Source organism: Protomyctophum parallelum (assembly GCF_964188405.1).
Source record: "Protomyctophum parallelum genome assembly, chromosome: 1".
Classification (NCBI taxonomy): Eukaryota; Metazoa; Chordata; class Actinopteri; order Myctophiformes; family Myctophidae; genus Protomyctophum; species Protomyctophum parallelum.
In genome coordinates, this window is record NC_139697.1 from 101,395,542 (window position 1) to 101,422,387 (window position 26,846).

The 26,846-nt window shown below is 38.3% G+C and overlaps 1 protein-coding gene across 1 annotated transcript; it reads left to right on the top strand.

Annotated features, from left to right (window-relative positions):
* Nucleotides 1–269: 269 nt before the first annotated feature.
* Nucleotides 270–1,953, top strand: LOC310856217 (kelch domain-containing protein 3-like; the record flags this gene model as incomplete). The annotated part of the gene is made up of 2 exons (XM_083761493.1): nt 270–1,513; nt 1,776–1,953. 2 exons carry the CDS (start codon nt 270–272, stop codon nt 1,951–1,953), a joined length of 1,422 nt encoding a protein of 473 aa, XP_083617619.1.
* Nucleotides 1,954–26,846: the final 24,893 nt, after the last annotated feature.

The window sequence follows — 26,846 nt, forward strand, 5'->3', positions numbered from 1 at the left end:
AACCAGGATCATACAGGAAGTTAACCAGCATCATACAGGAAGTAAACCAGCATCATACAGGAAGTTAACCAGCATCATACAGGAAGTTAACCAGCATCATACAGGAAGTTAACCAGGATCATACAGGAAGTTAACCAGCATCATACAAGGAAGTAAACGAGTATCATACAAGGAAGTAAACCAGCATCATACAGGAAGTAAGCCAGTAGTATCACACAGGAACTGTGCCTTATATAACCAGCCTTATAGCGTTATACCGGTGTGTGAACATGTTGCGTTGGACGGCGCACCTGAAGGGACCAAAGCGACAACACGCCGCCGTGGCGGTCGGCCACCGGGTGTACTCGTTCGGGGGCTACTGCGCCTGGGACACCAGCGACACCCACGCGTACGGCCGCGACCGCATCGACGTCCACGTCTTCAACACGGTGTCCTTGCGCTGGAGGACGTTGCCGCCCGGGATAGGAGAACCGCGCCCGCCTGGACTCGACCCCCTTGACGACGACGACGACGACGAGGTTCCCTCCATGCGCGACGGCCACACGGCCGTGCCGATCGGGGACGTCATCTACATCTGGGGGGGCTTCAAGTACACGAGGGAGTGCTGCGACGTGCTGTACGCCTTCCGCACCGACACCCACCGCTGGTCCAGGCCCGGCGTCTCCGGCACGGCGCCCGAGGCCAGGTGCGGCCACTCGGCCTGCGTCCTGGACACGGTCATGTACGTGTACGGGGGCTTCAACGTGGCGAGCAGGCACACGTACAGCGACATCTACAGGCTGGACACCGCCGCCGCCGTCTGGTCTCCGATCAACGCCGGAGGCGCGCCGGCGTCCGTCTCGGAGTGCCACTCGGCCACCTTCATCGGGACGAAGATGTTCGTGTTCGGCGGCACGGCGGACCAGATCGAGATCAACTACGACGACGTCCGGGTGTTCGACACGGAGACCGACTGCTGGCTGAGCGGAGCCGCCGCCGCCGTGCGGCGGCCCCTCCCGGAAGGGCGGGCGTGCCACTCGGCCTTCGCCCACAACGGAGAGCTGTACATATTCGGCGGCGCCAACTTCCGCTGGGACTGGAGCTTCAGCGAGGAGATGTGGAGGTTCAGCCCGGAGGCCTCCTCCTGGAAGAAGGTGGAGCCCAAGGAGAACGGCCCGCGCTCCATGTCCCGCATGTGCTGCTGCCTGGTGGGAGGTCGCGTCGTCCTCTTCGGGGGATACAGGTGCGTCCACACGCCCGCTCCGGTGGACGTGGAGGATTGCGAATCTGTAGATGATGATGATGATGATGATGATGTGGGACATCGTGAGGTTGAAGTTAACGTGCAAAATCTCCATGATGAAGATATGGATGGTGATGCTGATGACATGGAAGGTCTTGAAGACGAAGGCGCGTGTGACGCCGAAGTGTCTGACCTGTACATCTTAGACCTGAGTCCTAGTCTGAAGACGTTATGCAAGCTGGCGGTTATCCAGTGCGGTCTAGATCAGTCGGAACTCCCACACGACATCAGGTGGGAACTGGCGGCCATGGCAACCAACGGCAACAGAAAGCCCGTCCAAAAAACAGAGGAGCACTGCAGCGAACAACTTCCGGGTAATTTGAGTGGGAGAAAGAGAAAGGCGAGGGGTTTGCTGCCCATACAGAAAGAAAACATAACATAGGATGATCAGTGAGGATGGCTACCAGGAAATAACCAGCATCACTCAGGAAGTTAACCAGCATCATACAGGAACTAACCAGCATCACTCAGGAAGTTAACCAGCATCACTCAGGAAGTTAACCAGCATCACTCAGGAAGTAACCAGCATCATACAGGAACTAACCAGCATCATACAGGAAGTAACCAGCATCACTCAGGAAGTTAACCAGCATCACTCAGGAAGTAACCAGCATCATACAGGAACTAACCAGCATCATACAGGAAGTAACCAGCATCACTCAGGAAGTTAACCAGCATCATACAGGAACTAACCAGCATCACTCAGGAAGTTAACCAGCATCATACAGGAACTAACCAGCATCATACAGGAAGTTAACCAGCATCATACAGGAACTAACCAGCATCATACAGGAAGTTAACCAGCATCACTCAGGAAGTTAACCAGCATCATACAGGAAGTAGACCAGCATCATACAGGAAGTAACCAGCATCACTCAGGAAGTTAACCAGCATCATACAGGAAGTAGACCAGCATCATACAGGAAGTAACCAGCATCACTCAGGAAGTAGACCAGCATCATACAGGAAGTAGACCAGCATCATACAGGAAGTAGACCAGCATCATACAGGAAGTAAACCAGCATCATACAGGAAGTAACCAGCATCACTCAAGGCATCACTCAGGAAGTAAACCAGCATCATACAGGAAGTTAACCAGCATCATACAGGAAGTTAACCAGCATCATACAGGAACTAACCAGCATCACTCAAGGTTAATTAAATAAGGTTAGGAAGTGAAGACCGTACGGTATACTCCATGTTGCTCCCTGGAAGGAAAGAAACATGCGCAGTTGAGACCAAGGAAGCTGAAAGCGGAAATGTGGGCTGCATATCGCCCATTGCGCATGTTTCTTTCCTTCCAAGGAGCAACATGGAGTCCACCGTACGGTCTTCGCTCCCTAACCTTATTTAATTAACCGTGGCATCACTCAGGAAGTTAACCAGCATCATACAGGAAGTTAACCATCATCATACAGGAACCAGAGTAATCTAGTAAGAGAGTGGCGACACTAGCGTTGACACCCATTGTAACAATGGAATGCGGAAGTGCTCATTCTATCTCAATGGGATAGTTCCAATGTTTGGAACTATAGCCCATAGGCACCCGCTTTGTGGCGTGTCGACACTCTCTTACTAGATTACTCTGACAGGAACTAACCAGGATCACTCAGGAAGTAAACCAGCATCATACAGGAAGTTAGTGGCAAAGGTGGAGACCTTGGTGTTTTTTTGTGGGGTTTTTGTTTGTCTTTTTTTCTGCTTTGAGCCGAGGAAGATTCAGAGCCCAGGACGCAGATGGGAACGGATGATCCACTGTGGAGACATAAGGCACGATAAAAGATGACAAAGCAAGCAGTGAAGATGAGATAGGTATTTTCTAAACCTTTTAATTTCAAACACTCCCCATATCTGAGAGTTACAGACCTGTAAGGGTCCTTTTGAAACACTGGACCCCACTTTGAAAATACAAGGCGACAGCCTACCATTGATTTTCAATAGTAGCCAGACAAATGAAGATGCAAAGCTCCAGGCCTCCATTCATTTTTAATGGAAGCCGACTTCATGAAGATACAAAGCTTACAGGCTAGCATTAATTTGAAGCCAACGACATGAAGATACCAAAGCTACAGGCTAGCATTCATTTGAAGCCAACTGCATGAAGATGGAAAGCTACAGGCTAGCATTCATTTGAAGCCAACTGCATGAAGATGGAAAGCTACAGGCTAGCATTAATTTGAAGCCAACGACATGAAGATACAAAGCTACAGGCTAGCATTCATTTGAAGCCAACTGCATGAAGATGCAAAGCTCCAGGCCTCCATTCATTTTTAATGGAAGCCGACTTCATGAAGATACAAAGCTTACAGGCTAGCATTAATTTGAAGCCAACGACATGAAGATACCAAAGCTACAGGCTAGCATTCATTTGAAGCCAACTGCATGAAGATGGAAAGCTACAGGCTAGCATTTATTGTCAATGGAAACCAGCGACATGAAGCTACAAAGAGATGGTCAACATAGCTGCTACAACATCTACAAAGCTACATACAGTCCAAGTCGAGCTTCAACGGCAGATACAAAACAGTGTTGTATTATTCAGTTATTTCACTCACCGTCTCTCTTCACACAATTCCTGCCTGTAATGGAGGGTAAACGTAATATTTCCGTCAGCCAGTTCAGTGTTCTTTTTGACCCATGGCGTTATATTTTCCTTCATATCTTTGCCAACGTATGAACGCTTCTAGGTTGCTAGGCGACTAGCCTGCTGGCCCAGCCTGTATGATTTCTCTAGGTCTAGGTGGATGCTATTGGTTCAGCAGATTTGTGTGCCATTTCTCATTTCTCATTTCTCGCACAATGTGCGATTTCTCATTTCTCATTTCTCGCACAATGTGCCATTTCTCATTTCTCGCACAATGTGCGATTTCTCATTTCTCGCACAATGTGCCATTTCTCATTTCTCGCACAATGTGCGATTTCTCATTTCTCTCACAATGTGCGATTTCTCATTTCTCTCACAATGTGCGATTTCTCATTTCTCGCACAATGTGCGATTTCTCATTTCTCGCACAATGTGCGATTTCTCATTTCTCATACAATGTGCGATTTCTCATTTCTCATTTATCACACAATGTGCGATTTGTCATTTCTCACACAATGTGCGATTTCTCATTTCTCATTTCTCGCACAATGTGCGATTTCTCATTTCTCATTTCTCGCACAATGTGCGATTTCTCATTTCTCGCACAATGTGCGATTTCTCATTTCTCACACAATGTGCGATTTCTCATTTCTCATTTCTCGCACAATGTGCGATTTCTCATTTCTCATTTCTCGCACAATGTGCGATTTCTCATTTCTCATTTCTCACACAATGTGCCATTTCTCATTTCTCGCACAATGTGCGATTTCTCATTTCTCATTTCTCGCACAATGTGCGATTTCTCATTTCTCATTTCTCGCACAATGTGCCATTTCTCATTTCTCGCACAATGTGCGATTTCTCATTTCTCGCACAATGTGCCATTTCTCATTTCTCGCACAATGTGCGATTTCTCATTTCTCTCACAATGTGCGATTTCTCATTTCTCTCACAATGTGCGATTTCTCATTTCTCGCACAATGTGCGATTTCTCATTTCTCGCACAATGTGCGATTTCTCATTTCTCATACAATGTGCGATTTCTCATTTCTCATTTATCACACAATGTGCGATTTGTCATTTCTCACACAATGTGCGATTTCTCATTTCTCATTTCTCGCACAATGTGCGATTTCTCATTTCTCATTTCTCGCACAATGTGCGATTTCTCATTTCTCGCACAATGTGCGATTTCTCATTTCTCACACAATGTGCGATTTCTCATTTCTCATTTCTCGCACAATGTGCGATTTCTCATTTCTCATTTCTCGCACAATGTGCGATTTCTCATTTCTCATTTCTCACACAATGTGCCATTTCTCATTTCTCGCACAATGTGCCATTTCTCATTTCTCGCACAATGTGCGATTTCTCATTTCTCGCACAATGTGCGATTTCTCATTTCTCACACAATGTGCGATTTCTCATTTCTCATTTCTCTCACAATGTGCGATTTCTCATTTCTCGCACAATGTGCGATTTCTCATTTCTCATTTCTCGCACAATGTGCGATTTCTCATTTCTCGCACAATGTGCGATTTCTCATTTCTCATTTATCACACAATGTGCGATTTCTCATTTCTCACACAATGTGCGATTTCTCATTTCTCATTTCTCGCACAATGTGCGATTTCTCATTTCTCATTTCTCGCACAATGTGCGATTTCTCATTTCTCGCACAATGTGCGATTTCTCATTTCTCGCACAATGTGCGATTTCTCATTTCTCACACAATGTGCGATTTCTCATTTCTCATTTCTCGCACAATGTGCGATTTCTCATTTCTCATTTCTCACACAATGTGCGATTTCTCATTTCTCATTTCTCGCACAATGTGTGATTTCTCATTTCTCATTTCTCACACAATGTAGAGGTATGTAACTTTAAGAAGTCCTTAAATGTGAAGATATACCCTGGCCTGTGTGCACTTTATTGGTTTGTTTACTGTTGAGTGAGAAAACAATGTTGCACATTAAAACAGTTTCCGTGCCGGGAATGGATTACTCCAGGTTAATGTCGCTGCCAACCCCGCTAATACCGCCTTTTGTTTTATGTGCTTAATCCGACTTAATGTAATAAATAAAAAGAAAATCCGTCTTCGCCGCGGAGATAGAGAGTAGATGCATTTGTTTTGATGACGAAACCGGAAATCGTCACATGCTGTGGGCTGCTAGGGCTTCTGGGAAATTGAGGCTAATGCAAACGAATGGGGTTCAACGCCTCATGGAGGAGGGTCCTGTGCTGCGTCTTCCGGGTGTACCAAGATGGCGGGTGGTGCGATCGTTCATAACAAACGGGGGAAGCTTTTTTCGCTCGATTTTCGCGGATTAAAAGCCCAAATAATTCAGCGTATGCTCTAAAGGTAATACAACAATCTCGGCAGTGAAGGGGGGTTGATTAAAATGCGGGTTAAGCGTGTAAAACAGTCAAACTGTTTTAATAAGCTAGTCATCATGTCATATTTTATGTTTCTTAAAATTGCACACAAGCTAAACTTAAAGGAGTGTTTTTAAGTGAAAAGGTATTTGAAGTATTTCCAAAACAGAACAAACCCACACACAAGTTCAATGTGGAACTGAAAGATGAACTGATTCCTTAGAAAACTAAGAAGAACTGAATGTGGAACCTTTGGTTTCAAGCCTGAAATGACCTCGTACAACCTCTAGAGGGAAATGTTTGACAACTTGGACTACTTTTAGAAGTCTCTCACAGAGGTCAGTCTGAGTGTGAACTGTGATAGCCAGACAATGCAGTTATAGGGCTGTCAATCAGATGGGACTTTTCTGTGAGATCAGATTCTAAAAATGTCTTCTACATCCTGACAGTTTTCTGAAAAAGCTATGTTTCTATGTCAGTCGTTCTTCGATTTTTCAAAAATAGCAGACCTACAAGCTCGTAGCGTGCCACCAAGCTTGTTATTAAAAAGGTAGCCAATTATAAAAACGAGTCATATTCATCATAATAATAATAGTCATACTTGACCAGAACATTATAACTAGGCTACGATACTTAGTCAGCTATACTAGTATTATCCCATTCTGACCTGAGATCAGATTCACACGAGGTTTCCACTGGACACACGCTGGTCTGACGAACCCATTCTGACCTGAGATCAGATTCTAAAAATGTCAGTCGTTCTTCGATTTCTTTCAAAAATAGCAGACCTACAAGCTCGTATCGCGCCACCGTAGATCTGCTATTTTTCAATAGCTAAAGCATAACATGATGCCAACACCAAAATGGGTGCCCGGTCAGAATGGGTTATACATGTTATGTTATATTTATAGTTGTATAAACAGCGGCCAAACACATTATTTATTATTAAATAAATGCCTAAATTGTAAATTATTATACAATTATTTCTAGTTTTAAAGCCTAATGCTTCTTGCTGCACATTGTTAAAAAGAGCTGTGGCTGGCCAGTCGTTTGGAGCATAAACCATTCTGAACGGGAACCCATTTTGGTGTTGGCATCATGTTATGCTTTAGCTATTGAAAAATGTTTTTGAAAAATCGAAGAACGACTGATATTTTCAGAATCTGATCTCAGGTCAGAATGGGTTAATCAGACCAGTACGTGTCCAGTGAAAACCTCGTATGAATCTGATCTCAGGTCAGAATGGGATAAACAAGAAGCTGGAGTGCTACATTTCGGTTTCATGGTGCATGTTCAACATGACCATTTTCATAAGAAGATGAAATTCTGATGAATGAAAATGTATTTTTTAAGACACCTAGGGCTCCATCTTGCGCCTCCCTGGCCTTATCCCTAAACTTATTTGCCATTCTTTACTATTTTGAAAATCATTTTAAAATAATTCAACTAGCCGGCTTGCTGAGCTCGTATTCTGAGCTGGCTGGCTCGCCAGCCCGGCTGGTTCTGTTGCTGCAAGGCAGGGCGGGGCAGACCGGGCCAGGCAGACAGAGAGCCAGGCCTCGAGAGAGGCCTGGCTGAGCTGACTGAGCAAGGCTGGTATGGCTGCAATGGCTGACTGCAAGGGCTGATGTGCGCTGGCTTGGCAGCCTGACTTCTCTACACTGGCGGAGCTGGCAGGCTGCGTTTGGCTGACTGGGCAGGCTTGCTGGCTAGCTGGCTTGCTGGGCTCCCTGAGGGAAGCTTTGGGATGGATCTCTAGGGGCATCGGCTTGTGTTGAGCCTTCCAACGGCGTCTACCTTGATCTCCGTCCTAAGAAAGAAAGACAGAAAAAGAAAGACACACACAAACTCAACTATGTTGTTGAGGAGGCTTTTCCTGACCATTGTGCGGTGTTGGACAGTGCCATAGGCAGCAGAGAGATCTCTGAATGCTGCTCCGGTTATTTGTTTTCCCTCAAACCCATCCTCAATGTGGTGGGTGAGGTTGAGCTCTGTCCAGCACAGGAGCGGCCGGTACGGAAACCAGCTTGGTCTTTAGTCAGCTTGGTGTCTGAGTGGCAACGAGGCGTTGGAGTAGCAGCCTCTCTTGTAGGTGATGCAGAGGAGGGAAATGAGTCGGTATAGCTCTTTGGGGATGATGCAGTCTTTGCCAGGTTTGTGGATTGCAACCACTTTGGCCTTTCTCCAGACAGAAGGGATGGTTTTCTGTGCCATGCATGTATTCAGCATCCCCACGAGCCAGGTCTTTGCGTTAGGTCCCAGGTGCTGTATCATTTCTGCCAGTATGCCATCAATCCCTGCTGCTTTTCCTGGTTTCAAGTTCGAGTTCTTCTAGGACGAAGGGTTTGGTTTGAGGGCTGGCTGATTGTGGTTGGTCTGATACCACTGTGCGATGGTATTCTCCTGTGGGTCGGCGGCGTTGTTGGTTATGACTGTTGGCCACCAGTTGTGATGCAACAGAGTTCGCTGTGATCGTTGTGAATTATGGGTGGCTCCCAGAGGTCCCTGATCCCCATGGGGTCCAACAGTGGTCATTGAAGCGTGCAGACACACACACACACACACACACACGCACACATGCACCTACACACGCACAGGCGCACATGCGCATGCACACGCTAACCAAATGTAACTCTGAGAGTGTAACACATGTAACCAAATGGACCCTTACAGGTCTGTCATTCTGAGAGTGTAACACATGTAACCAAATGGACCATCCATTGCATGTCTGTAACTCTGAGAGTGTAACACACATGTAACAATTTACAATTTACAATTTAGGCATTTAGCAGACGCTCTTAATCCAGAGCGACTTACATTTAAGCAAGAACAAAAGCATGGGAATACATCACATAAAAGCATTTATCATGAAACATGCGTAAGCTAAGAAGGTAACAGTGGAATATCTATATGATGAAACTATACATACACTATACATAATAAACTATACATATTCACTACTATGCTATACATATGTACTATGGCGTGCTATGACTATATACAATACAATTATAGTGCTGTCTACATAACATGCTATAAGTCTGTGTCAAATGCTATCTAAGCCAACAGAAATGCTATCTAAGGGGTTAGGGTAAGTGCTATGGGCCATGATGGAGTCTGAAAAGGTGGGTTTTCAGGCTACGGCGGAAGATTGGGAGTGATGCTGCAGTTCTGACTGCAATGGGAAGTGCATTCCACAGTTTTGGAGCCAGAAGGGAGAAGAGTTTGGGACGTGTGGAGCGTTGTCCCGGCGTTTTTAGTGAGGGTACTTCTAGTTTCCCTGCGTTGGCTGATCTGAGTGCGCGGGAGGGTTTGTAGGGTTCAATCATACTTGTAAGATATGGGGGAGCCATACCTTTGGTTGCTTTGAATGCCAGCATCAGAGTTTTGTATTCTGTGCGGGCAGCGACCGGGAGCCAGTGGAGGGAGCGGAGCAGGGGGGAGACATGTGAGAATTTTGGCTGGTTGAAGACCAAGCGAGCTGCTGCATTTTGGATCAGCTGGAGAGGCTTAAGTGCACATGCTGGTAGGCCAGTAAGGAGGGAGTTACAATAGTCGAGTTTTGACAAGACTGTTGTCTGGATTAGGAGCTGGGCTGATTCCTGGGTGAGGAACGGTCTAATTCGTCGTATGTTATAGAGTGTGAACCTACATGATCGAGTGACAGCTGTGATGTGAGCTTTGAACGAGAGCTGACTGTCCAGGACAACACCAAGATTCCTGGCTGTTGGGACAGACGTTACCAGGGCGTTGTCTACGGAAATAGTTAGCTCCCGCATAGTGCAGGACTTAGCTGGGAAGAAGAGAAGCTCAGTCTTGTCTGGGTTCAGCTTGAGGTGGTTGGAGGACACCCACTGTGATATGTCAGCCAGGCATGCAGTGATGCGCTCTTCCACCTGAGTGGCAGAGGGGGGGAAGGATAGGAACAGTTGTGTGTCATCGGCGTAGCAGTGATAGGATATATTGTGAGCAGAGATGATAGTGCCAAGGGATTTAGTGTACAGTGAGAAAAGGAGGGGACCAAGTACAGATCCCTGTACCAAATGGACCCTTACAGGTCTAACTCTGAGAGTATTATGGTGGCCGACGGGCACGTACAGGTCTAGTGTAACCAAATGGACCATTTGGTCCATGTCTGTAAGTCTGAGAGTGTAACACATGTAACCAAATGGACCCTTACAGGTCTGTCATTCTGAGAGTGTAACACATGTAACCAAATTGACCCTTACAGGTCCAACACTGGTTATCGAAGCGTGTACACACGCACGCACGCACGCACGTGTGACCAAATGGATCCTTACAGATCCAAAACTGTTTTTTGTTAATCATCAAATGAAATGTGGGAGGTCGGCAAGAGAAAGTTTAAAAAATCAAAGCAAAGGTAATTCGAAAATGTTATTTTTGTGCTTTTGTGTTTCTCTTCTTTATATATTACTTTACTGTTGAAATGTAAAATTTACATTTCAACGAAAGGACCTGTAAAGGACAACACAAAAACTAAGGCACTGGTGTCGTACTTCTGGTTTACCGGAACGGGGTTCAACTCCCTGCAGTGCCCTGCTCAATGTGTTGTATTTACATGGTTCATTGAACGGGGTTCAACTCCCTGCAGTGCCCTGCTCAATGTGTTGTATTTACATGGTTCATTGAACGGGGTTCAACTCCCTGCAGTGCCCTGCTCAATGTGTTGTATTTACATGGTTCATTGAACGGGGTTCAACTCCCTGCAGTGCCCTGCTCAATGTGTTGTATTTACATGGTTCATTGGTCCATGGTCTCAGAGGTCATTGAGTGGCACGCTATAGTGTGCGATTCTTCATCATTGTTGAGGATTTTGAAGGTGAAAATCAAGGAAAAGCAAAGGGCTATAGTCCATGGTGTCGGACTGCATACTGGTCAAGGTAATTTATACTGGTCAAGGTAATTTATACTGGTGAAGGTCATTTATACTGGTGAAGGTCATTTACACTTGTCAAGGTCATTAGTCCATGGTCTCGGAGGGCATACAATAGTATGTCGTTTTTTACGATTTCGGAGGATTTGAAAAAAAGGTGAAAAACGTCTAAAAATAGACGTCTAAAACACGTTTTTTATCCCATTTTTAGACGCTCGTCTAATAGCCCATACCGTACGGCATACTATAGCACGCCGTTTTTCATCATTTTTGAGAATTTGAAAAGAAAGACAAAAAACATGGGTTATAGCCCATCGTTTTTAGATTTTTTTTTTTTCAATCCTCGTTTTTCATCATTTTTGACCTTGGGCTATAGCCCATACTGTACAGCATACTATAGCATGCCGTTTTTCATCATTTTTGAGGATTTGAAAGAAATTGAAAAGAAAAAAAAACATGGGTTATAGCCCATCGTTTTTTTGATTTTTTGATATTTTTTTGAATCCTCGTTTTTCATCATTTTTGACAATCCCACTGAGCAATAGCCGGCTATTAGACATGCGTCTAAAAATGGGATGAAAAACGTCTAAAATTTTACGTCTAAAAATAGACGTCTAAAACACGTCTATTTTTAGACGTGTTTTAGACGTCTATTTTTAGATGTTTTTTATCCCATTTTTAGACGCTCGTCTAATAGCCCATACCGTACGGCATACTATAGCACGCCGTTTTTCATCATTTTTGAGAATTTGAAAAGAAAGACAAAAAACATGGGTTATAGCCCATCGTTTTTAGATTTTTTTTATTTTTTTTCAATCCTCGTTTTTCATCATTTTTTACCTTGGGCTATAGCCCATACCGTACAGCATACTATAGCATGCCGTTTTTCTAAATTTTTGAGGATTTGAAAGAAATTAAAAAGAAAAAAAAAACATGGGTTAGCCTATAGCCCATCGTTTTTTTGATTTTTTGATATTTTTTTGAATCCTCGTTTTTCATCATTTTTGACAATCCCACTGAGCAATAGCCGGCTATTAGACATGCGTCTAAAAATGGGATAAAAAACGTCTAAAGATTTACGTCTAAAAAACGTCTAAAAATAGACGTCTAAAACACGTCTATTTTTAGACGTGTTTTAGACGTCTATTTTTAGACGTTTTTTATCCCATTTTTAGACGCTCGTCTAATAGCCCATACCGTACGGCATACTATAGCACGCCGTTTTTCATCATTTTTGAGAATTTGAAAAGAAAGACAAAAAATGATGGGTTATAGCCCATCGTTTTTTGATTTTTTTGATTTCTTTTTTAATCCTCGTTTTTCATCATTTTTGACCATCCCACTGAGCAATAGCCGGCTATTAGACGTGCGTCTAAAAATGGGATAAAAAACGCCTAAAAATAGACGTCTAAAACACGTCTATTTTGCTCGTCTAATAGCCCATACCGTACGGCATACTATAGCACGCCGTTTTTCATCATTTTTGAGCAATAGCCGGCTATTAGACGTGCGTCTAAAAATGGGATAAAAAACGTCTAAAAATAGACGTCTAAAAAGACGTCTAAAAATAGACGTCTAAAACACGTCTATTTTTAGACGTGTTTTAGACGTCTATTTTTAGACGTTTTTTATCCCATTTGTAGACACTCATCTAATAGCCCATACCGTACGGCATACTATAGCACGCCGTTTTTCATATTTTTTGAGGATAAAAAAAGAAAAAAAAAAAACGATGGGTTATATATAGCCCATCGTCTTTTTGATTTTTTGATTTTTTTTTTTAAATCCTCGTTTTTCATGATTTTTGACAATCCCACTGAGCAATAGCCGGCTATTAGACGTGCGTCTAAAAATGGGATAAAAAACGTCTAAAAATAGACGTCTAAAAAACGTCTAAAAATAGACGTCTAAAAAACGTCTAAAAATAGACGTGTTTTAGACGTCTATTTTTAGACGTTTTTTATCCCATTTTTAGACGCTCGTCTAATAGCCCATACCGTACGGCATACTATATCACGCCGTTTTTCATCATTTTTGAGAATTTGAAAAAAAAGAAAAAAAAGACGATGGGTTATAGTAGCCCATCGTTTTTTGATTTTTTTGATTTTTTTTTAATCCTCGTTTTTCATCATTTTTGACCATCCCACTGAGCAATAGCCGGCTATTAGACGTGCGTTTAAAAATGGGATAAAGAACGACTAAAAATAGACGTCTTAAAATAGATGTCTAAAAATAGACGTCTAAGACACGTCTATTTTTAGACGTTTTTTATCCCATTTTTAGACGCTCGTCTAATAGCCCATACCGTACGGCATACTATAGCACGCCGTTTTTCACCATTTTTGAGCAATAGCCGGCTATTAGACGTGCGTCTAAAAATGGGATAAAAAACGTCAAAAAATAGACGTCTAAAAAACGTCAAAAAATAGACGTCTAAAACACGTCTATTTTTAGACGTGTTTTAGACGTCTATTTTTAGACGTTTTTTTATCCCATTTTTTGACGCTCGTCTAATAGCCCATACCGTACGGCATACTATAGCACGCCGTTTTTCACCATTTTTGAGCAATAGCCGGCTATTAGACGTGCGTCTAAAAATGGGATAAAAAACGTCTAAAAATATTTTTAGACGTTTTTTATCCCATTTGTAGACACTCATCTAATAGCCCATACCGTACGGCATACTATAGCACGCCGTTTTTCATCATTTTTGAGGATTTGAAAAAGAAAAAAAAAACGATGGGTTATAGCCCATCGTTTTTTTTTTTTTTAATCCTCAAAAATGATGAAAATCGGCTTGCTATAGTATGCCGTACAGTATGGGCTATAGCCCATGGTCAAAAATGGGATAAAAAACGTCTAAAAATAGACGTCTAAAACACGTCTATTTTTAGACGTGTTTTAGACGTCTATTTTTAGACATTTTTATCCCATTTTTAGACGCTCGTCTAATAGCCCATACTGTACGGCATACTATAGCACGCCGTTTTTCATCATTTTTGAGGATTTGAAAAAAAAAAAAAAAACAATGGGTTATAGCCCATCGTTTTTTTTTTTTTTTTTTTTTTTTTTAATCCTCAAAAATGATGAAAAACGGCTTGCTATAGTATGCCGTACAGTATGGGCTATAGCCCATGGTCAAAAATGGGATAAAAAACGTCTAAAAATAGACGTCTAAAACACGTTTATTTTTAGACGTGTTTTAGACGTCTATTTTTAGACATTTTTATCCCATTTTTAGACGCTCGTCTAATAGCCCATACTGTACGGCATACTATAGCACGCCGTTTTTCATCATTTTTGAGGATTTGAAAAAAAAAAACGATGGGTTATAGCCCATCGTTTTTTTTTTTTTTTTTTTTTTTTTTAATCCTCAAAAATGATGAAAAACGGCTTGCTATAGTATGCCGTACAGTATGGGCTATAGCCCATGGTCAAAAATGGGATAAAAAAATTCTAAAAATAGACGTCTAAAACACGTCTATTTTTAGACGTGTTTTAGACGTCTATTTTTAGACATTTTTATCCCATTTTTAGACGCTCGTCTAATAGCCTAAAACACGTCTATTTTTAGACGTGTTTTAGACGTCCATTTTTAGACATTTTTATCCCATTTTTAGACGCTCGTCTAATAGCCCATACTGTACGGCATACTATAGCACGCCGTTTTTCATCATTTTTGAGGATTTGAAAAAAATGAAAAAAAAAGAAAACGATGGGTTATAGCCCATCGTTTTTTTTTTTTTTTTTTTTTTTTTAATCCTCAAAAATGATGAAAAACGGCTTGCTATAGTATGCCGTACAGTATGGGCTATAGCCCATGGTCAAAAATGGGATAAAAAACGTCTAAAAATAGATGTCTAAAACACGTCTATTTTTAGACGTGTTTTAGACGTCTATTTTTAGACATTTTTAGACGCTCGTCTAATAGCCCATACTGTACGGCATACTATAGCACGCCGTTTTTCATCATTTTTGAGGATTTGAAAAAAATGAAAAAAAAAAAAAAACGATGGGTTATAGCCCATCGTTTTTTTTTATTATTATTTTTTTTAAATCCTCAAAAATGATGAAAAACGGCTTGCTATAGTATGCCGTACAGTATGGGCTATAGCCCATGGTCAAAAATGGGATAAAAAACGTCAAAAAATAGACGTCTAAAACACGTCTTTTTTTAGACGTGTTTTAGACGTCTATTTTTAGACATTTTTAGACGCTCGTCTAATAGCCCATACTGTACGGCATACTATAGCACGCCGTTTTTCATCATTTTTGAGGATTTAAAAAAAATGGAAAAAAAAAAAAACGATGGGTTATAGCCCATCGTTTTTATTTATTATTATTATTTTTTATATCCTCAAAAATGATGAAAAACGGCTTGCTATAGTATGCCGTACAGTATGGGCTATAGCCCATGGTCAAAAATGGGATAAAAAACGTCTAAAAATAGACGTCTAAAACACGTCTATTTTTAGACGTGTTTTAGACGTCTATTTTTAGACGTTTTTATCCCATTTTTAGACGCTCGTCTAATAGCCCATACTGTACGGCATACTATAGCACGCCGTTTTTCATCATTTTTGAGGATTTGAAAAAAAAAAAAAAAAAAAAAAAACGATGGGTTATAGCCCATCGTTTTTTTTTTTTTTTTTTTTTTTTTTAATGTCTAAAAATAGACGTCTAAAACACGTCTAAAAATAGACGTGTTTTAGACGTCTATTTTTAGACGTTTTTTATCCCATTTTTAGACGCTCGTCTAATAGCCCATACTGTACGGCATACTATAGCACGCAGTTTTTCATCATTTTTGAGGATTTGAAAAAAAAAAATAACTATGGGTTATAGCCCATCGTTTTTTTTTTTTCTTTTTTTTCAAATCCTCAAAAATGATGAAAAACGGCTTGCTATAGTATGCCGTACAGTATGGGCTATAGCCCATGGTCAAAAATGGGATAAAAAAACGTCTAAAATAGACGTCTAAAACACGTCTATTTTTAGACGTGTTTTAGACGTCTATTTTTAGACATTTTTAGACGCTCGTCTAATAGCCCATACTGTACGGCATACTATAGCACGCCGTTTTTCATCATTTTTGAGGATTTAAAAAAAATGGAAAAAAAAAAAAACGATGGGTTATAGCCCATCGTTTTTATTTATTATTATTATTTTTTATATCCTCAAAAATGATGAAAAACGGCTTGCTATAGTATGCCGTACAGTATGGGCTATAGCCCATGGTCAAAAATGGGATAAAAAACGTCTAAAAATAGACGTCTAAAACACGTCTATTTTTAGACGTGTTTTAGACGTCTATTTTTAGACATTTTTATCCCATTTTTAGACGCTCGTCTAATAGCCCATACTGTACGGCATACTATAGCACGCAGTTTTTCATCATTTTTGAGGATTTGAAAAAAATGAAAAAAAAAAACTATGGGTTATAGCCCATCGTTTTTTTTTTTTTTTTTTTTTTTTTAATTCTCAAAAATGATGAAAAACGGCTTGCTATAGTATGCCGTACAGTATGGGCTATAGCCCATGGTCAAAAATGGGATAAAAAACGTCTAAAAATAGACGTCTAAAACACGTTTATTTTTAGACGTGTTTTAGACGTCTATTTTTAGACATTTTTATCCCATTTTTAGACGCTCGTCTAATAGCCCATACTGTACGGCATACTATAGCACGCCGTTTTTCATCATTTTTGAGGATTTGAAAAAAAAAAAAACGATGGGTTATAGCCCATCGTTTTTTTTTTTTTTTTTTTTTTTTTTTAATCCTCAAAAATGATGAAAAACGGCTTGCTATAGTATGCCGTACAGTATGGGCTATAGCCCATGGTCAAAAATGGGATAAAAAAATTCTAAAAATAGACGTCTAAAACACGTCTATTTTTAGACGTGTTTTAGACGTCTATTTTTAGACATTTTTATCCCATTTTTAGACGCTCGTCTAATAGCCTAAAACACGTCTATTTTTAGACGTGTTTTAGACGTCCATTTTTAGACATTTTTATCCCATTTTTAGACGCTCGTCTAATAGCCCATACTGTACGGCATACTATAGCACGCCGTTTTTCATCATTTTTGAGGATTTGAAAAAGAAAAAAAAAACGATGGGTTATAGCCCATCGTTTTTTTTTTTTTTAATCCTCAAAAATGATGAAAATCGGCTTGCTATAGTATGCCGTACAGTATGGGCTATAGCCCATGGTCAAAAATGGGATAAAAAACGTCTAAAAATAGACGTCTAAAACACGTCTATTTTTAGACGTGTTTTAGACGTCTATTTTTAGACATTTTTATCCCATTTTTAGACGCTCGTCTAATAGCCCATACTGTACGGCATACTATAGCACGCCGTTTTTCATCATTTTTGAGGATTTGAAAAAAAAAAAAAAAAACAATGGGTTATAGCCCATCGTTTTTTTTTTTTTTTTTTTTTTTTTTTAATCCTCAAAAATGATGAAAAACGGCTTGCTATAGTATGCCGTACAGTATGGGCTATAGCCCATGGTCAAAAATGGGATAAAAAAACGTCTAAAAATAGACGTCTAAAACACGTTTATTTTTAGACGTGTTTAGACGTCTATTTTTAGACATTTTTATCCCATTTTTAGACGCTCGTCTAATAGCCCATACTGTACGGCATACTATAGCACGCCGTTTTTCATCATTTTTGAGGATTTGAAAAAAAAAAAAACGATGGGTTATAGCCCATCGTTTTTTTTTTTTTTTTTTTTTTTTTTAATCCTCAAAAATGATGAAAAACGGCTTGCTATAGTATGCCGTACAGTATGGGCTTATAGCCCATGGTCAAAAATGGGATAAAAAATTCTAAAAATAGACGTCTAAAACACGTCTATTTTTAGACGTGTTTTAGACGTCTATTTTTAGACATTTTTATCCCATTTTTAGACGCTCGTCTAATAGCCTAAAACACGTCTATTTTTAGACGTGTTTTAGACGTCCATTTTTAGACATTTTTATCCCATTTTTAGACGCTCGTCTAATAGCCCATACTGTACGGCATACTATAGCACGCCGTTTTTCATCATTTTTGAGGATTTGAAAAAAATGAAAAAAAAAAGAAAACGATGGGTTATAGCCCATCGTTTTTTTTTTTTTTTTTTTTTTTTTTTAATCCTCAAAAATGATGAAAAACGGCTTGCTATAGTATGCCGTACAGTATGGGCTATAGCCCATGGTCAAAAATGGGATAAAAAACGTCTAAAAATAGATGTCTAAAACACGTCTATTTTTAGACGTGTTTTAGACGTCTATTTTTAGACATTTTTAGACGCTCGTCTAATAGCCCATACTGTACGGCATACTATAGCACGCCGTTTTTCATCATTTTTTGAGGATTTGAAAAAATGAAAAAAAAAAAAAAACGAAAAAAACGATGGGTTATAGCCCATCGTTTTTTTTTTATTATTATTTTTTTTAAATCCTCAAAAATGATGAAAAACGGCTTGCTATAGTATGCCGTACAGTATGGGCTATAGCCCATGGTCAAAAATGGGATAAAAAACGTCAAAAAATAGACGTCTAAAACACGTCTATTTTTAGACGTGTTTTAGACGTCTATTTTTAGACATTTTAGACGCTCGTCTAATAGCCCATACTGTACGGCATACTATAGCACGCCGTTTTTCATCATTTTTGAGGATTTAAAAAAAATGGAAAAAAAAAAAAACGATGGGTTATAGCCCATCGTTTTTATTTATTATTATTATTTTTTATATCCTCAAAAATGATGAAAAACGGCTTGCTATAGTATGCCGTACAGTATGGGCTATAGCCCATGGTCAAAAATGGGATAAAAAACGTCTAAAAATAGACGTCTAAAACACGTCTATTTTTAGACGTGTTTTAGACGTCTATTTTTAGACGTTTTTATCCCATTTTTAGACGCTCGTCTAATAGCCCATACTGTACGGCATACTATAGCACGCCGTTTTTCATCATTTTTGAGGATTTGAAAAAAAAAAAAAAAAAAAAAAAACGATGGGTTATAGCCCATCGTTTTTTTTTTTTTTTTTTTTTTTTTAATGTCTAAAAATAGACGTCTAAAACACGTCTAAAAATAGACGTGTTTTAGACGTCTATTTTTAGACGTTTTTTATCCCATTTTTAGACGCTCGTCTAATAGCCCATACTGTACGGCATACTATAGCACGCAGTTTTTCATCATTTTTGAGGATTTGAAAAAAAAAAATAACTATGGGTTATAGCCCATCGTTTTTTTTTTTTTCTTTTTTTTCAAATCCTCAAAAATGATGAAAAACGGCTTGCTATAGTATGCCGTACAGTATGGGCTATAGCCCATGGTCAAAAATGGGATAAAAAACGTCTAAAATAGACGTCTAAAACACGTCTATTTTTAGACGTGTTTTAGACGTCTATTTTTAGACATTTTTAGACGCTCGTCTAATAGCCCATACTGTACGGCATACTATAGCACGCCGTTTTTCATCATTTTTGAGGATTTAAAAAAAATGGAAAAAAAAAAAAACGATGGGTTATAGCCCATCGTTTTTATTTATTATTATTATTTTTTATATCCTCAAAAATGATGAAAAACGGCTTGCTATAGTATGCCGTACAGTATGGGCTATAGCCCATGGTCAAAAATGGGATAAAAAACGTCTAAAAATAGACGTCTAAAACACGTCTATTTTTAGACGTGTTTTAGACGTCTATTTTTAGACATTTTTATCCCATTTTTAGACGCTCGTCTAATAGCCCATACTGTACGGCATACTATAGCACGCAGTTTTTCATCATTTTTGAGGATTTGAAAAAAATGAAAAAAAAAAACTATGGGTTATAGCCCATCGTTTTTTTTTTTTTTTTTTTTTTTTTAATTCTCAAAAATGATGAAAACGGCTTGCTATAGTATGCCGTACAGTATGGGCTATAGCCCATGGTCAAAAATGGGATAAAAAACGTCTAAAAATAGACGTCTAAAACACGTTTATTTTTAGACGTGTTTTAGACGTCTATTTTTAGACATTTTTATCCCATTTTTAGACGCTCGTCTAATAGCCCATACTGTACGGCATACTATAGCACGCCGTTTTTCATCATTTTTGAGGATTTGAAAAAAAAAAAACGATGGGTTATAGCCCATCGTTTTTTTTTTTTTTTTTTTTTTTTTTTAATCCTCAAAAATGATGAAAAACGGCTTGCTATAGTATGCCGTACAGTATGGGCTATAGCCCATGGTCAAAAATGGGATAAAAAAATTCTAAAAATAGACGTCTAAAACACGTCTATTTTTAGACGTGTTTTAGACGTCTATTTTTAGACATTTTTATCCCATTTTTAGACGCTCGTCTAATAGCCTAAAACACGTCTATTTTTAGACGTGTTTTAGACGTCCATTTTTAGACATTTTTATCCCATTTTTAGACGCTCGTCTAATAGCCCATACTGTACGGCATACTATAGCACGCCGTTTTTCATCATTTTTGAGGATTTGAAAAAAATGAAAAAAAATGAAAACGATGGGTTATAGCCCATCGTTTTTTTTTATTTATTTATTTTTTAAATCCTCAAAAATGATGAAAAACGGCTTGCTATAGTATGCCGTACAGTATGGGCTATAGCCCATGGTCAAAAATGGGATAAAAAACGTCTAAAAATAGACGTCTAAAACACGTATATTTTTAGACGTGTTTTAGACGTCTATTTTTAGACATTTTTATCCCATTTTTAGACGCTCGTCTAATAGCCCATACTGTACGGCATACTATAGCACGCCGTTTTTCATCATTTTTGAGGATTTGAAAAAAATGAAGAAAAAAAACCATGGGTTATAACCCATCGTTTTTTTTTTTTTTTTTTTTTTTTTTTTAATCCTCAAAAAGGATGAAAAACGGCTTGCTATAGTATGCCGTACAGTATGGGCTATAGCCCATGGTCAAAAATGGGATAAAAAACGTCTAAAAATAGACGTCTAAAACACGTCTATTTTTAGACGTGTTTTAGACGTCTATTTTTAGACATTTTTAGACGCTCGTCTAATAGCCCATACTGTACGGCATACTATAGCACGCCGTTTTTCATCATTTTTGAGGATTTAAAAAAAATGGAAAAAAAAAAAAAACGATGGGTTATAGCCCATCGTTTTTATTTATTATTATTATTTTTTATATCCTCAAAAATGATGAAAAACGGCTTGCTATAGTATGCCGTACAGTATGGGCTATAGCCCATGGTCAAAAATGGGATAAAAAACGTCTAAAAATAGACGTCTAAAACACGTCTATTTTTAGACGTGTTTTAGACGTCTATTTTTAGACATTTTTATCCCATTTTTAGACGCTCGTCTAATAGCCCATACTGTACGGCATACTATAGCACGCAGTTTTTCATCATTTTTGAGGATTTGAAAAAAATGAAAAAAAAAAACTATAGCCCATCGTTTTTTTTTTTTTTTTTTTTTTTTTAATCCTCAAAAATGATGAAAAACGGCTTGCTATAGTATGCCGTACAGTATGGGCTATAGCCCATGGTCAAAAATGGGATAAAAAACGTCTAAAAATAGACGTCTAAAACACGTCTATTTTTAGACGTGTTTTAGACGTCTATTTTTAGACGTTTTTATCCCATTTTTAGACGCTCGTCTAATAGCCCATACTGTACGGCATACTATAGCACGCCGTTTTTCATCATTTTTGAGGATTTGAAAAAAAAAAAAAAAAAAAAAAAACGATGGGTTATAGCCCATCGTTTTTTTTTTTTTTTTTTTTTTTTTAATGTCTAAAAATAGACGTCTAAAACACGTCTAAAAATAGACGTGTTTTAGACGTCTATTTTTAGACGTTTTTTATCCCATTTTTAGACGCTCGTCTAATAGCCCATACTGTACGGCATACTATAGCACGCAGTTTTTCATCATTTTTGAGGATTTGAAAAAAATGAAGAAAAAAAACCATGGGTTATAACCCATCGTTTTTTTTTTTTTTTTTTTTTTTTTTTAATCCTCAAAAAGGATGAAAAACGGCTTGCTATAGTATGCCGTACAGTATGGGCTATAGCCCATGGTCAAAAATGGGATAAAAAACGTCTAAAAATAGACGTCTAAAACACGTCTATTTTTAGACGTGTTTTAGACGTCTATTTTTAGACATTTTTAGACGCTCGTCTAATAGCCCATACTGTACGGCATACTATAGCACGCCGTTTTTCATCATTTTTGAGGATTTAAAAAAAATGGAAAAAAAAAAAAACGATGGGTTATAGCCCATCGTTTTTATTTATTATTATTATTTTTTATATATACGTATATATATATATACGTCTATTTTTAGACGTGTTTTAGACGTCTATTTTTAGACGTTTTTATCCCATTTTTAGACGCTCGTCTAATAGCCCATACTGTACGGCATACTATAGCACGCCGTTTTTCATCATTTTTGAGGATTTGAAAAAAAAAAAAAAAAAAAATAACGATGCTTTGTTTTTTTGTTTTTTTTTAAGGGTCCCAGATATAAATGGCATTAAATGGGGGTCAGTAGCCTCTGCATGTCAAACTTGGCATCCTTTTCAAATGGGGTCTTGCCCTGAAAATGAATTTTCAGGGCAAGACCTTGACCTCGCGCGTGCAGACTCGGCCCCCAGCCTGGTACGCTAGTCAAAATATGGCCCTTGAGGAAAATGTATTGGGGAACCCTGCCGTACAGTATGGGCTATAGCCCATGGTCAAAAATGGGATAAAAAACGTCTAAAAATAGACGTCTAAAACACGTCTATTTTTAGACGTGTTTTAGACGTCTATTTTTAGACATTTTTATCCCATTTTTAGACGCTCGTCTAATAGCCCATACTGTACGGCATACTATAGCACGCCGTTTTTCATCATTTTTGAGGATCCGAAAAAAAAAAAAAAAAAAAAAAAGATGGGTTATAGCCCATCGTTTTTTTTTTTTTTTTTTTTTTTTTTTCAAATCCTCAAAAATGATGAAAAACGGCTTGCTATAGTATGCCGTACAGTATGGGCTATAGCCCATGGTCAAAAATGGGATAAAAAACGTCTAAAAATAGACGTCTAAAACACGTCTATTTTTAGACGTGTTTTAGACGTCTATTTTTTGACATTTTTAGACGCTCGTCTAATAGCCCATACTGTACGGCATACTATAGCACGCCGTTTTTCATCATTTTTGAGGATTTGAAAAAAATGAAAAAAAAAAAAACGATGGGTTATAGCCCATCGTTTTTTTTTTTTTTTTATCCTCAAAAATGATGAAAAACGGCTTGCTATAGTATGCCGTACAGTATGGGCTATAGCCCATGGTCAAAAATGGGATAAAAAACGTCTAAAAATAGACGTCTAAAACACGTCTATTTTTAGACGTGTTTTAGACGTCTATTTTTAGACATTTTTAGACGCTCGTCTAATAGCCCATACTGTACGGCATACTATAGCACGCCGTTTTTCATCATTTTTGAGGATTTGAAAAAATAAATAAAATAAACGATGGGTTATAACCCATCGTTTTTTTTTTTTTTTTTTTTTTTTTTTTAATCCTCAAAAATGGGATAAAAAACGTCAAAACATATTTTTAGACGTGTTTTAGACGTCTATTTTTAGACATTTTTATCCCATTTTTAGACGCTCTTCTAATAGCCCATACTGTACGGCATACTATAGCACGCCGTTTTTCATCATTTTTGAGGATTTGAAAAAAGATGGGTTATAGCCCATCGTTTTTTGAAATTTTGAAAAAAACGTCGTCGTCAACATCGTCAACGTCGTCGTCATCGTCATCGTCGTCGTCAACGTCGTCGTCAACGTCGTCGTCGTCAACGTCGTCGTCGTCGTCAACGTCGTCAACGTCGTCAACGTCGTCAGCACGCCGTTTTTCATCATTTTTGAGGATTTGAAAAAAATTCAAAATTTCAAAAACATGGGTTATAGCCCATCGTTTTTTGAAATTTTGATTTTTTTTTTAACCTTGTTTTTCATCATTTTTTAACATGGGCTATAGCCCCTACCGTACGGCATACTATAGCACGCCGTTTTTCATCATTTTTGAGGATTTGAAAAAAACTTCAAAATTTCAAAAAACATGGGTTATAGCCCATCGTTTTTTGAAATTTTGATTTTTTTTTAACCTTGTTTTTCATCATTTTTGAACATGGGCTATAGCCCCTACCGTACGGCATACTATAGCACGCCGTTTTTCATCATTTTTGAGGATTTGAAAAAAACTTCAAAATTTCAAAAAACATGGGTTATAGCCCATCGTTTTTTGAAATTTTGATTTTTTTTTAACCTTGTTTTTCATCATTTTTGAACATGGGCTATAGCCCCTACCGTACGGCATACTATAGCACGCCGTTTTTCATCATTTTTGAGGATTTGAAAAAAATTCAAAATTTCAAAAAACATGGGTTATAGCCCATCGTTTTTTTTAATTTTTGAAAATAATGTTATCCTCGTTTTTCATCGTTTTTGAACATGGGATATAGCCCCTACCGTACGGCATACTATAGCACGCCGTTTTTCATCATTTTTGAGGATTTGAAAAAAAAACAAAAAAAACATGGGTTATAGCCCATCGTTTTTTGAAATTTTGAAAAAAAAATGTAACCTCGTTTTTCATCATTTTTGAACATGGGCTATAGCCCCTACTATACGGCATACTATAGCACGCCGTTTTTCATCATTTTTGAGGATTTGAAAAAAAATCTAAATTAAAAAAAAACATGGGTTATAGCCCATCGTTTTTTTTTAATTTTAATGTTTTTTTTAACCTCTTTTTTCATCATTTTTGAACATGGGCTATAGCCCCTACCGTACGGCATACTATAGCACGCCGTTTTTCATCATTTTTGAGGATTTGAAAAAAATTCAAAATTTCAAAAAACATGGGTTATAGCCCATCGTTTTTTTAATTTTTGAAAAAAATGTTATCCTCGTTTTTCATCGTTTTTGAACATGGGCTATAGCCCCTACCGTACGGCATACTATAACACGCCGTTTTTCATCATTTTTGAGGATTTGAAAAAAATTCAAAATTTCAAAAAACATGGGTTATAGCCCATCGTTTTTTTATTTTTTGAAAAAAATGTTATCCTCGTTTTTCATCGTTTCTGAACATGGGCTATAGCCCCTACCGTACGGCATACTATAGCACGCCGTTTTTCATCATTTTTGAGGATTTGAAAAAAATTCAAAATTTCAAAAAACATGGGTTATAGCCCATCGTTTTTTTATTTTTTGAAAAAAATGTTATCCTCGTTTTTCATCGTTTCTGAACATGGGCTATAGCCCCTACCGTACGGCATACTATAGCACGCCGTTTTTCGCATTTTTGAGGATTTGAAAAAAATGCAAAATTTAAAAAAGCATGGGTTATAGCCCATCGTTTTTTTAATTTTTGAAAAAAATGTTATCCTCGTTTTTCATCGTTTTTGAACATGGGCTATAGCCCCTACCGTACGGCACGCCGTTTTTCATCATTTTTGAGGATTTGAAAAAAATTCAAAATTCCAAAAAACATGGGTTATAGCCCATCGTTTTTTTAATTTTTGAAAATAATGTTATCCTCGTTTTTCATCGTTTTTGAACATGGGATATAGCCCCTACCGTACGGCATACTATAGCACGCCGTTTTTCATCATTTTTGAGGATTTGAAAAAAAATCAAAATTAAAAAAAACATGGGTTATAGCCCATCGTTTTTTTATTTTTTGAAAAATATGTTATCCTCGTTTTTCATCGTTTCTGAACATGGGCTATAGCCCCTACCGTACGGCATACTATAGCACGCCGTTTTTCATCATTTTTGAGGATTTGAAAAAATTTAAAAATTTCAAAAAACATGGGTTATAGCCCATCGTTTTTTGAATTTAAAAAAAAAATGTTATCCTCGTTTTTCATCGTTTTTGAACATGGGCTATAGCCCCTACCGTACGGCATACTATAGCACGCCGTTTTTCATCATTTTTGAGGATTTGAAAAAAATAAAAAAATTCAAAAAACATGGGTTATAGCCCATCGTTTTTTAATTTTTTGAAAATAATGTTATCCTCGTTTTTCATCGTTTTTGAACATGGGATATAGCCCCTACCGTACGGCATACTATAGCACGCCGTTTTTCATCATTTTTGAGGATTTGAAAAAAATTCAAAAATTCAAAAAACATGGGTTATAGCCCATCGTTTTTGTATTTTTTGAAAAAAATGTTATCCTCGTTTTTAATCGTTTCTGAACATGGGCTATAGCCCCTGCCGTACGGCATACTATAGCACGCCGTTTTTCATCATTTTTGAGGATTTGAAAAAATTTAAAAATTTCAAAAAACATGGGTTATAGCCCATCGTTTTTTGAATTTAAAAAAAAAATGTTATCCTCGTTTTTCATCGTTTTTGAACATGGGCTATAGCCCCTACCGTACGGCATACTATAGCACGCCGTTTTTCATCATTTTTGAGGATTTGAAAAAAAAGCAAAATTTAAAAAAACATGGGTTATAGCCCATCGTTTTTTGAATTTTTGAAAAAAATGTTATCCTCGTTTTTCATCGTTTTTGAACATGGGCTATAGCCCCTACCGTACGGCATACTATAGCACGCCGTTTTTCATCATTTTTGAGGATTTGAAAAAAATTCAAAATTTCAAAAAACATGGGTTATAGCCCATCGTTTTTTTAATTTTTGAAAAAAAATGTTATCCTCGTTTTTCATCGTTTTT